Source organism: Oncorhynchus gorbuscha, linkage group LG13 (assembly GCF_021184085.1).
Source record: "Oncorhynchus gorbuscha isolate QuinsamMale2020 ecotype Even-year linkage group LG13, OgorEven_v1.0, whole genome shotgun sequence".
Classification (NCBI taxonomy): Eukaryota; Metazoa; Chordata; class Actinopteri; order Salmoniformes; family Salmonidae; genus Oncorhynchus; species Oncorhynchus gorbuscha.
The window spans coordinates 11,316,105-11,328,219 of NC_060185.1; the positions used below are offsets into that span (position 1 = coordinate 11,316,105).

A 12,115-nucleotide genomic window follows, 5' to 3' on the forward strand; every position below is an offset into this window, starting at 1 on the left:
TCTCTCTCTCTCTCTGTCTCTCTCTCACTGTCTCTCACTCTCTAATCCATTTAGCCACAATTAATAAAATAATTTAAAGTACAGTATGATGTAATATCTGTCTGAATGGGTACATCAGATGTTGTTGAAGAACAGATACTGTATCTCTTGTGCTACACATTACTTTTAATAACATCACCCTCACAGGCTTTCTCCAATTACCCCAATTACCTGCTCCCCAAGTTATCCTCCAATTACAAGTCCCCAATTAACCACCTCCTGCCCCGTCCTCCCTACAAGCACCCCCTGGTGGCCGTGTGCTTGTTTTTTAGCCGGGGGCTCATTTCTCCCTATATCAGCAGCTCCCCTTCTCTCCTCTTCCTCTCCCTCTTTCACTCTCACACTCTGCAGGAGATGCGAGACTGACAGAAACTCATCCTCTCTCTCTCTGTCTGTCTCACCAGGATAAGGCTTGCTGTTGCCAAGTAGGGCAGAGGTAGAACAAGGTGTTGTGTGTCAATCTCTGTTTTTTCATATCTGGTTACAGGTGTCGATGGTGTATATCTTCACTGATGGCACTTTTTGTTAATATCATTCTGTCTACAGAGTGTTCTGTCTACAAGGTCTTGGTTTGGTCTCTCTCCAACAGGTGACGGAACTCTCCCAGTCTTCGGCCTTGTCTCTCTCCAGGTGATGAGCCTCTGGGGCTGGCTGTGGCTGCTCTACTGTCTTCATGTCCCTGGGTCTGTCTGGGGTCTGGATGGAGGTGGAGAGGGGGCTTGTCAGCTGATAGCTAAGCCCGTCTCGGGCAGTGTTTATCGGGCAGGAGATGTGGTCATTGGGGGCCTGTTCCCCATCCATGTGGAAGCCCCTCTACCAGAGCAGGAGTTCAGGAGCATTAAGGGAAATTCTACCTGTACAATGTATGCAGCTTGTGTGATAACAGCTTTTTGTCATTGTGTTTTCACCTGAAGGTATTCAGCTACCTCATCTCTCTGTTTCTTCCTTTCTTCCGTCTGTCAGTTTTAAACAGCGTGCTTACCGCTGGCTCCAGACTATGATCTTTGCTGTGGAGGAGATTAACCGTGACCCAGCCCTCCTGCCTAACCTCACCCTGGGGTTCCTGGCTTCTGACACATGCCGGTCAGATGGCACCACCCTGGGGGCAGCCCTGGCAATGGTGACTGGCAAGGAGACCTCCGTGGTGGGCACAGAGTGTGGCACTACCCCTGAGGTTCCCATCATCATCGGGGATGCCCACTCCTCAGCCTCCATGGTGGTGGCACAGACCCTCGGGCCGTTTGATTTACCCATGGTGAGGCAGGGGTTGGATTACAGGTTGGGATGAGATGATGACTCTTCTCACATTACATTTCCATCTCTATCTAGATTTCTCTGTGACCAACTTTTACTTTCCTTCTCCCTCTGCTCTCCTTCTCTTACAAATGATAATTATCCTTGACTCTCGCTCTCTCTCTCTCTTTCTCTCACTGTCGAACTTACTCTCTGTCTCTCCCTCTCACTTTGTTCTCTCCCAGGTGAGTTACTTTGCCACCTGTGCGTGTTTGAGTGACACCTGGAGGTATCCCTCATTCTTCCGTACGGTACCCAGCGATGCCTTCCAGGCTCGGGGCATGGCCAAGCTGCTGCGTCAGATGGGCTGGGTGTGGGTGGGACTGGTGTCAGAGGATGATGACTATGGCAAGTTTGGGGTTCAGCTGCTTCTCCAAGAGCTCCAGGGGTCTGGGGTGTGTGTCGCCTACTCTGAGGTCCTCCCCAAGGTATGACCTCACTCTGATGATCTGACAATAAACTCTCTCTTTTGCTCTGACTCTTTCTCTCTCTCTTTCACTCTGACACCCCCTCTCTTCCAGTCTAACATATACGCTTTCTCTGATTTTCTCTGACTCTCTTCCCTTTCTCTCACTGATGGTCATCCCCAAGTTACCATCTAAGAGAAAGATCAGGCACATTGCAGACACCATCAGAGGTTCTACTGCCAGAGTGGTGGTGGCGTTTGTAGGATTCACGGGTCATGCAGAGGTGAGCAGTTACCAATCAGAGTATTGTTAATGATTTGTAACACTGCTGTAGCAGTGTCCTTGTGTCTTACCATGTGTTGATGCCCTTTACAAACACAATCATTTCCTAATTGATAATCATGCATTTCATCTTGACTATCTAGATCTTTTTAACGATTTCATTCTCCAGGGCCTGATGGAAGAGGTTGTCCGTCAGAACATTACAGATAAGCAGTGGATTGCCTCAGAGGCCTGGGTCACCTACTCTACTATCGCCTCCCCGACAAACCTGCCCTCTTTTGCCGGGACAATCGGTTTTGCCGTGAAGAAAGCTGACATTCCTGGCCTGGGGCCTTTCCTAACACGCCTCCATCCAGACGGGGACTACCAAAAGTCCGACCCGTTCCTGAGAGATTTGTGGGAAGAGATGTTTGTGTGTTCTCTGGGGGTAGACCTCAGCGTGACGCTATCGTCCAGGCGACAGTGTACTGGGTCAGAGGTCATACGTAAGGGAGACTTTACACCTAAATCTCTGTTTTTGTCCTGATTCCCAATGTTATCTCAGTAAAATAAAGTGTCAATCCTAGGTGAGGGGGAGAGCCAGTATGCTGACGTGTCTCAGCTGAGAGGCAGCTATAATGTGTACAAGGCTGTGTACGCCATCGCCTACGCCATACAGGATATGATGGCCTGTCGACCAGGGGACAGAGTCTTTAATGGTGGACAGTGCCCTGATATCAGGAAGCTTCAGCCCAGCCAGGTGAGAATAACATGTTGATCTGTTTTCAAGTTAAGAACACTAATGTTTCCAGTCAGGATACAGTGGAAACACTTTGTAAGGTTTGAATACTAAAGAACAAAAGCCACAACTGGTTCTAACTCTTAATCCTGTTCCAATGCCCTTTTCTCTTTGAGATTATTCATTACCTGAGGGGAGTGAACTTCAGTACTCCTGTGGGGGAATCTTTCCACTTCGACATGAATGGTGATCCGCCTGCCTCTTATGACATCATCAACTGGCATGTGACCCCCGAGGGGACGGCAGAGTTTGTCCAGGTCGGACATTTTCTGTCCTCTGAGGGATCGGACGACCAGTTTCACATCGACATGGATAAAGTGGTGTGGGGTGGGGGCAGCGGAGATGAGGTGAGAACTGTTCAGTTTAGTTTCATTGTGTGTGTGTGTTTGTGCGTGTGTGTGTGCGTGTGCGTGTGTGTGTGCTTGAGTGATACAGAGAGATTTATTGAGTTTTTCATCCTGAAGGAAACATTCAGAAAAAAAGAAAGAAATTAAGAAGACCAAATAAATAACAGGGGAATGGTATCTCAGCCAGAAAGTCAACATGACACTGAACATATTCTCATTTAAAATGACGGCCTACCCCAGCCAAACCCTGAAGACGCTCTGAATCATCGCCAAATGTGAAATTGTTTGGATTTGAACCAGGGACTGTAGTGGTGCCTCTTGCACTGATATGCAGTGCCTTAGAATGCTGAGCCACTCAGGGGGAACATGATACTGAACTTGAGATGTTTCTATGGTCATATTCCTGACATAGTCTCCAGAGGGGCCCAGCAAGCCTGCCTGTCTGTGTAATAATGATGATAATAGCGATGATGATGATAATAACTTCTTCCTTTCCCCCCTCTGGTAGGTCCTTGTGTCTGTATGCAGTGCTGACTGTCCCCCTGGTACCAGGCATGCGGTACAGAAGGGGAGGCCTGTGTGCTGCTTTGACTGTCTGTCCTGTGCTGAGGGAGAGATCAGCAACACAACAGGTAGTCTATCAACGGTTCTGATTCCAATTCATATTTTTCCTCAAGCCTGGTAGGGCCTTATTTGGACTCCTCATTTTTCTTCCTTCTCTATCAGGGTCAGTTGAGTGTATTCGGTGTCCAGAGCGGTTCTGGTCCAACCCTGATCGTACGGCCTGCATCCCCCAGCTGGTGGACTTCCTCTCCTACAGCGACACCATGGGCGTCATCCTGTCTGTCATCTCAGTTTCCGGGGCAACACTCACAGCCGGTGCCCTGGCCACCTTCCTCTACCACCGTCACACAGCCCTGGTGAGTTGAACCATATGATCATATATAGAGGTATTGGACAGAGATGAGATTGTGTCATTTGATTTCTGACATCACTCAGTCTAATTTATCTTCCTCTGTCTCGTTCCAGGTGAAAGCCAACAACTCTGAGCTCAGCTTCCTGCTCCTTCTGTCGCTCAAGCTCTGCTTCCTGTGTGCTCTGGTTTTCATTGGCCAGCCGAACCCGTGGACGTGCATGCTGAGACACACCCTTTTTGGTATAAGCTTTGTGTTCTGCATATCCTGTCTGCTCAGCAGGACTGTGGTGGTGCTGGTGGCCTTCAGGGCCACTCTGCCTGGAGAGAACCTGATGAGATACTTCAGCCCCACCCAGCAGAGGATGGGTATCTCATTCTGCACACTCATCCAGGTTAACATATAGTTTTTACTGTACTTAATGGGAATGGGAGTTGTTTCCTTCATTGACAATGTTATTTGATTTCAAGATCCATCCACCTCTGTTCCCTTACACAGGTGCTGATCTGTGTGCTGTGGCTGGCCTTAGCTCCACCCCGACCTGCTGAGAGGAGGGGCAGAGAGGGTCGGGGCCCGAGGGTCATCCTGGAGTGTGAAGTCGGCTCTGTGGTCGGCTTCTCTCTGGTGCTGGGCTACATCGGCCTGCTGGCCTCCCTCTGTCTCCTCTTAGCCTTCCTGGCCAGGAAACTCCCAGACAACTTCAACGAGGCCAAGTTCATCACCTTCAGCATGCTGATCTTCTGTGCCGTGTGGATCTCCTTCATCCCTGCCTATGTCAGCTCTCCTGGGAAGTACACAGTAGCTGTAGAGATCTTTGCCATCCTGGCCTCCAGCTTTGGACTGCTGTTCTGTCTGTTTGCTCCAAAGTGTTACATCATCCTTCTGAGACCAGAGAGAAACACCAAGAAATATATGATGTCCAAATAGAAACCACCAAGAAACACATGATGTCCAATTAGAAACCACCAAGAAACACATGATGTCCAATTAGAAACCACCAAGAAACACATGATGTCCAATTAGAAACCACCAAGAAACACATGATGTCCAATTAGAAACACCAAGAAACACATGATGTCCATTTAGAAACCACCAAGAAACACATGATGTCCAATTAGAAACCATTAAGAAACACATGATGTCCAATTAGAAACACCAAGAAACACATGATGTCCAATTAGAAACACCAAGAAACACATGATGTCCAATTAGAAACACCAAGAAACACACGATGGACAAATATTAACTTACACTTACTCAAATCCCCAAGCTGACAAGGTACAAATCTGTCGTTCTGCCCCTGAAAAGGCAGTTAACCCACTGTTCCTAGGCAGTTATTGAAAATAAGAATGTGTTCTTAACTGACTTGCCTGGTTAAATAAAAAATAAAAAAGGTAAAATCGTGATTTAGGGCTTGTTGACATTCATTTCAACAGGGGAATGTCCATTCTGTTTGGAAACATTAATTTCCTGCTCTAACTTCACTATATTACTTTGTTAATATTAGAATGTGTTCTTATAATGTGTCAGAAATAAACAGTTTGTCTGACAGAACCTACAGACCCCCTACACATGATTCCTTCGTCACCCAGTCAGCGTGTGTGTGTGTGTGTGTGTGTGTGTGTGTGTGTGTGTGTGTGTGTGTGTGTGTGTGTGTGTGTGTGTGTGTGTGTGTGTGTGTGTGTGTGTGTGTGTGTGCATATGAGTGTGTCTGTCCCTCATCATATAACAAAATGAAAACAGGCACATTCCACTGTCTGCTTACCCACTGTGGGAACCTCTCCACTCCCAATCACTCCCTCTTTATACCCAAGAAGACTCAAGGCTGTAATCACTCCCAAAAGTGCTTCAACAAAGTACTGAGTTAAGGGTCTGAAAATGATGTATATGTGAGAGTTCAGTTTTTTAATATAAATTTGCATTCATTTTTAACAACTTATTTTTGCTTTGTCATTGTGGGGTTTTGTGTGTAGATTTACGAGGGGAAAAAACTATTAGGTCATTTTTAGAATAAAGCTGGAAAGGAACAAAATGTTGAAAAAGTCAAGGGGCCTGAATACTTTCCAAATACACTGTATGTTCTCATATTTCCAGAGTTGCTGGAGGGCTTTGGAAACCCATGTATGTATTTGTGACACCATTTCGAATCTCACCATACCTTCTCTGCTATGGAATCTGGTTTCAGAGCTGGTCATGGGTGCACCTCAGCCACGCTCAAGGTCCTAAACGATATCTTAACCTCCATCGATAAGAAACATTACTGTGCAGCCGTATTCATTGATCTGGCCAAGGCTTTCGACTCTGTCAATCACCACATCCTCATCGGCAGACTCGACAGCCTTGGTTTCTCAAATGATTGCCTCGCCTGGTTCACCAACTACTTCTCTGATAGAGTTCAGTGTGTCAAATCGGAGGGTCTGCTGTCCGGACCCTCCGACAGCAGACCCTGCTGTCCGGACCGGCAGAAGGTGGTCTATAGCAAGAGGCAACTGTGTGAGACTTGTTTCTGGAAAGGTTCATTTTTAAAAGTAGAAGCTCAAATTGTTTGGGCACAGACCTGGATAGTAAGATAGGTCTGTGCCCTGGCATGCAGTCACCAAAGAGCTCCTCCGCTCTCTCCACTGGCTTCCAGTTGAAGCTCGCATCCGCTACAAGACCATGGTGCTTGCCTACGGAGCTGTGAGGGGAACGGCACCTCAGTACCTCCAGGCTCTGATCAGGCCCTACACCCAAACAAGGGCACTGCGTTCATCCACCTCTGGCCTGCTCGCCTCCCTACCACTGAGGAAAACAGTTCCCGCTCAGCCCAGTCAAAACTGTTCGCTGCTCTGGCCCCCCAATGGTGGAACAAACTCCCTCACGACGCCAGGACAGCGGAGTCAATCACCACCTTCCGGAGACACCTGAAACCCCACCTCTTTAAGGAATACCTAGGATAGGATAAAGTAATCCTTCTCACCCCCTCCCCCCTTAAAAGATTTAGTTGCACTATTGTAAAGTGGCTGTTCCACTGGATGTCATAAGGTGAATGCACCAATTTGTAAGTCGCTCTGGATAAGAGCGTCTGCTAAATGACTTAAATGTAATGTAAATGTATGTGTCTGCACTGTGGGATACAGGGAGAAAGGCGCGCTCACTGGCTGTGCACTGCTGTCTTTTAGGGAGTCCATGTCATTTACCTGTGCACAATCAAGAGTGGAAAGAGAGGCAAGCATTGCTGCCTATTACATAGAGCTGCTACCTATTAGACTACCTACAAGCACTGCTACCTATTAGATATCTCTGAGAATTTAGAACATGCTTAATTAACAGGTAGCACTGAGAATTTAAAACATGCTTAATATTCATACCTAGAAGGGTTTTAAATTAGGACGATTTTCTGAGAATTCTCGGTGTCGAAGTTTTGCGACTCCAGACAATTATAATAATATAATTATTGGCGGGGAAACACAATAATTTTAATAGCGGGACACCAAGGTACGTATTTCAGCTTTGAAACCGATAGACTAAAATTGAATTTAGATGGTAATTCATCTATTTGTAGGTTTTGCCTGAAAAAATACGGTCGCTAGTGTTTGTAAAAGATTGAATTGAAAAAAAGAAGTCATTAAAAATAATGACAAGACAATTTTGTTGTAATACGCTATTTTGCCCAAAATGATCTGCTAGAATAATGTATTAAGATGGGAGTCGCATCTAAATAAATGTATTATAGAAGAGAAAGTCACCTAAAGTTAAATGTAGGGAATAACGGAGAGATACGATACAATTTCGTGCTATCCGGATGTTATAGCTGTTTATGAATCGACTGACATACAATAAAATTAGCACAGAACATGGTACGTCTAAATGTTAGGGTATAGAAAGTTGAGAAGTTTGGTTGGTTTTACTTTGTTGATTGGAATTTTAAGCTGAACTCAATCTGAATAGGGAATATATATTTTACAGAGACAGGCAGATTTGCGCCGTCGTTTTATGTTGAACAACATCGTTCCTCAGAGAAGAGAAAATGGGTTGTGTCATTTAGGGGGAAAATGTGTGCATTATAGCTTAGAGTTACTTTTCAAAAGTGGCTGAAAGCTCCAAATACATTTTTTTTAAAGGAGAAGTATCGTAAAAGATAGTCTGAAAAGATGCTACAGCTAGCAACGGAATTGCTAGGCATTCAATGGGGCTATATAGTGCAACGCTTTGGACTATAAAATAGGTAAGAATAGTTTAATCGTGAAAAGTTGTGATTGTTTTCCCGAGTATTGATTTTTGGTTAGGTAACGCCAGTGAATTCGAACAAGAAGTTAACATATTCTAAAAACACAATCATTACGGGGAACCAGTAAATGTCTTATCTTAAAGGGACATTGCACATTTATCACAGTGGTTTGAGTGTATGACAGTGTATAAAATATTTTGGGACGACAATTTGAAGATAGACTGAATGAGTTACATGAAACATTGAGGGCTTTAAAACTAATGATGTTAAGGGATTATCATAATTATTAGGTCTCGTTGTTGTAGTAAAAGTTTGGGTTAAGGGGATTTCCCTGTTCCCAGAGACAAGATATCTTAAAGGCGTACACTCACATAGGGATTATTAGGAGTTTTAATTAGACAAGTGAATAACGTATTAGGAATAGAGTCGTAATTAAAATGCTAAGTCAAAGACGAGACAGTTATTTAAATCAAAATGAATTCTAAATAATAACGAAGAGACAATTACGATTTATGCCCATCGAAATGTTTTATAAAATTAGCGAATTTAGAGATATTGGTTGGTGTTGTAAATTATAATTCAAGATTTGAACAGATGTGATAAATTAGGTTTGGTTTATCGAACAACAATTATTTACAATTCATTGAAAGTCGTTACAGATGGGCCGAGGTTGAGCGCGTGTTGATGACATCACTCGCAAAGCAGTTTTGTCGCCACGGAAATTATGTTGTGACTAGGAGTAACGGAGAAAATTGGTTGTATTTTAGAAGGTATATGCGTGCATTATAGATTTGAGTCACTTTTCAGAAGTTCAGGAAAGATGCTAAAAACGAGCAGGTGATTCGCTAGGTGGGCACCATAGATTTGTGGCATTTATTTGGATTGTATTAGGCTATGTGTCACGCCTTGGTCATTGTATTTTGTGTTTTTGTTATATGTTTGGGTAGGCCAGGGTGTGACATGGGTTTATATGTTGTTTTTCGTATTGGGGTTTGTAGTATTTGGGATCGCGGCTAATTAGGGGTGTTGTATAGGCTTGGCTGCCTGAGGCGATTCTCAATTGGAGTCAGGTGCTTTGCGTTGTCTCTGATTGGGAACCGTTGTATTTTGTTGGTGTTTGTTCCTGTCTCTGTGTATTAGTCACCAGATAGGCTGTAATTAGTTTCACGTTCCGTTCTGTTGTTTTTGTATTTCAGTTATTTCATGTACCGCTATACTGTTCATTAAAGTCATGAGTAACCTACACGCTGCATTTCGGTCCGACTTTCTTCATTCAACAGACGAATGCTGTTACACTATGAGAAAGGGACACTGGATGTCTGAATCGTAAAACATCGTGATAATGGATTCTGATGGTTGTCGATTCCGGGTTTGATTGTTTATGTAACACCAGTGAATTTGAGCACTGTTTCCATTGTGTGGAACCATGTTAGGGTATTTAATGTTGAAAAGCAACCTCTATAGAAAAACATAATTGCATATGTTTCGGGAAATTAGCTAGTTTGAATTTGGTTATTTGAGCTTTTCCCCTGATATGTAGACATCTGTAACAGGGGCAAGTTGTTTTTTTTCTTGAGGAACTAGCAGATGTAAACGTGTGTCTCTGAATAATTTTGTCATCTGAAGCATTATAGTAGTGACATTTTAGTATAGTTTTTTTGCTGATGAAAGTGGTTTGTTTATTTGGTTACTGGTTATGGTCAATTTTAGGGTTTGATTTAACTTAGTTAAACATTGTATTCTGGTGTGTTTAACCTGTTACTCCTGCCCCCTACTTTTTCGAACATTCTGTTAAAAATCACGCAACATTTCAGCGCCCTGCTGCTCATGCCAGGAATATAGTATATGCATATGATTAGTATGTGTGGATATCAAACACTCAGACATTTATAAAACTGGTTAAATCACGGCTGTGACTGTAACAGAACATGCGGTTCATCGAAAAGCGCAGGAAAATCTGATCACTGAAAATTGGAAAAAATATCAATGCGCCACTTGCATGTATTGTCTATGGGAAAGCAAATTACCTGGAGCTGCAATTCCTACAGCTTCCACACGATGTCAACAGTCTTGTCATTTGCCTTGGTCAAACGAAGAAGAGACAGCCCATTTCTTCAGGTCTCGGACCGGATATTTTGGTTGAGATTTACCCGGACATTATTTCCAGACGTACCCCTATAGAATATACATCGCCTCGTGATCAATTTGGTCGCTTATTAACGTTTACTAATACCTAAAGTTGCATTACAAAAGTATTTCGAAGTGTTTTGTGAAAGTTTATCGTCAATTGTTTTTATTTTAAAAAACGACGTTACGTTATAATACGCTATTCTTTTCCGTTTATCACACAGTCTTCATAGATCGATATCTAGGCTATATATGGACCGATTTAATCGAAAAAAAAGACCCAATAGTGATTATGGGACATCTAGGAGTCCCAACAAAGAAGATGGTCAAAGGTAATGAATGTTTTATATTTTATTTGTGCGGTTTGTGTAGCGCCGACTATGCTAATTATTTTGTTTACATCCCCTGCAGGTCTTTTGGGGTGTTACATGCTATCAGATAATAGCTTCTCATGCTTTCGCCGAAAAGTATTTTAAAAATCTGACTTGTTGCCTGGATTCACAACAAGTGTAGCTTTAATTCAATACCCTGCATGTGTATTTTAATGAACGTTTGAGTTTTAACTAGTACTATTAGCATTTAGCGTAGCGCATTTGCATTTCCAGATGTCTAGATGGGACGCCTGCGTGTCAGGTAGGAGCAAGAGGTTAACTTGCGTTTAAGAGCAGTTGGAAGCCACATAAGGAGAGTTGTATGACATTGAAGCTCGTCTGGAGGTTAGTTTCAACTTGTTATTGCTGGGGGGGGCCGTATTGAGTAGCTTGGATGAATAAGGTGCCCAGAGTAAACTGCCTGCTACTCAGGCTCAGTTGCTAATATATATGAATATAATTAGTAGATTTGGATAGAAAACACTTTGTTTCTTCAACTGTTTGAATGATGTCCAATTTGTAAGTCGCTCTGGATAAGAGCGTCTGCTAAATGACTTAAATGTTAAATGTAATGTCTTTGAGTATGTTAAAGGAATTAATTTGCTCTATGTTTTAATTCGCAATTAAAATTAAACACTCTGTCAATTCATAAGGATTTGTAATTCCCTTATTCTATAATGATAGACAGAGCCCAGTCTTAAAATCAGACAGCAGAGTTTATTCAAGAGAGTACTCAGTACTTACACATTTTACCACAGGTTAAAAACGAAAATCAAGTCAGCGTTTTCTAAATGTTCCGTCTCTTCTTGACACTGCTAGAAAGGCTCTATAGTTCTCAAGCCTTCCCTCCTCGCCTAGAGCCAAGTTCAGCCAGTGTAGATAAGCATTCTAGTCAGTCTGGAGATATAGTTCATTCAGTTGTACCAAGGAACAGACCGTCATTGTTCTAAACTCTTGACCACATTCACCACATTATATTCAGTACTGGGATCAAGAAAGAAAATTCATACATGTACAGTAACATAATAGTATTCTGATTAGTACATATACAGTAACATAATAGTATTCTGATTAGTACATATACAGTAACATAATAGTATTCTGATTAGTACATCCTGATAGAAATGTATACATAATTAGTCATTATAGATAAAAATTCCCTTAACATATCCACCCTTTGATTAAATATTATACATCCAATCACACATTGTTTATATATTGTGAACAGCTTTACCATACTTGCCTAACCTCCTCTACCTGGAACCGTACTAGGGTGTCGACCAAGAACTGGTCATATCCATCATACCACAACCCTAGATCCTCCTTCATTACTATTTAAAGGGTTAG

At 43.0% G+C, this 12,115-nt stretch overlaps 1 protein-coding gene across 1 annotated transcript; it reads left to right on the plus strand.

Moving 5' to 3' along the window:
* The first annotated feature begins 469 nt into the window (after positions 1-469).
* On the plus strand, positions 470-5,584 carry LOC123993874 (extracellular calcium-sensing receptor-like). The gene is made up of 11 exons (XM_046296332.1): positions 470-902; positions 1,003-1,294; positions 1,518-1,760; positions 1,924-2,022; positions 2,191-2,506; positions 2,588-2,760; positions 2,916-3,146; positions 3,655-3,778; positions 3,873-4,066; positions 4,176-4,454; positions 4,559-5,584. Exons 1-11 carry the CDS (start codon positions 673-675, stop codon positions 4,985-4,987), a joined length of 2,610 nt encoding a protein of 869 aa, XP_046152288.1. The 5' UTR covers positions 470-672; the 3' UTR covers positions 4,988-5,584.
* The last annotated feature ends 6,531 nt before the right edge of the window (positions 5,585-12,115 follow it).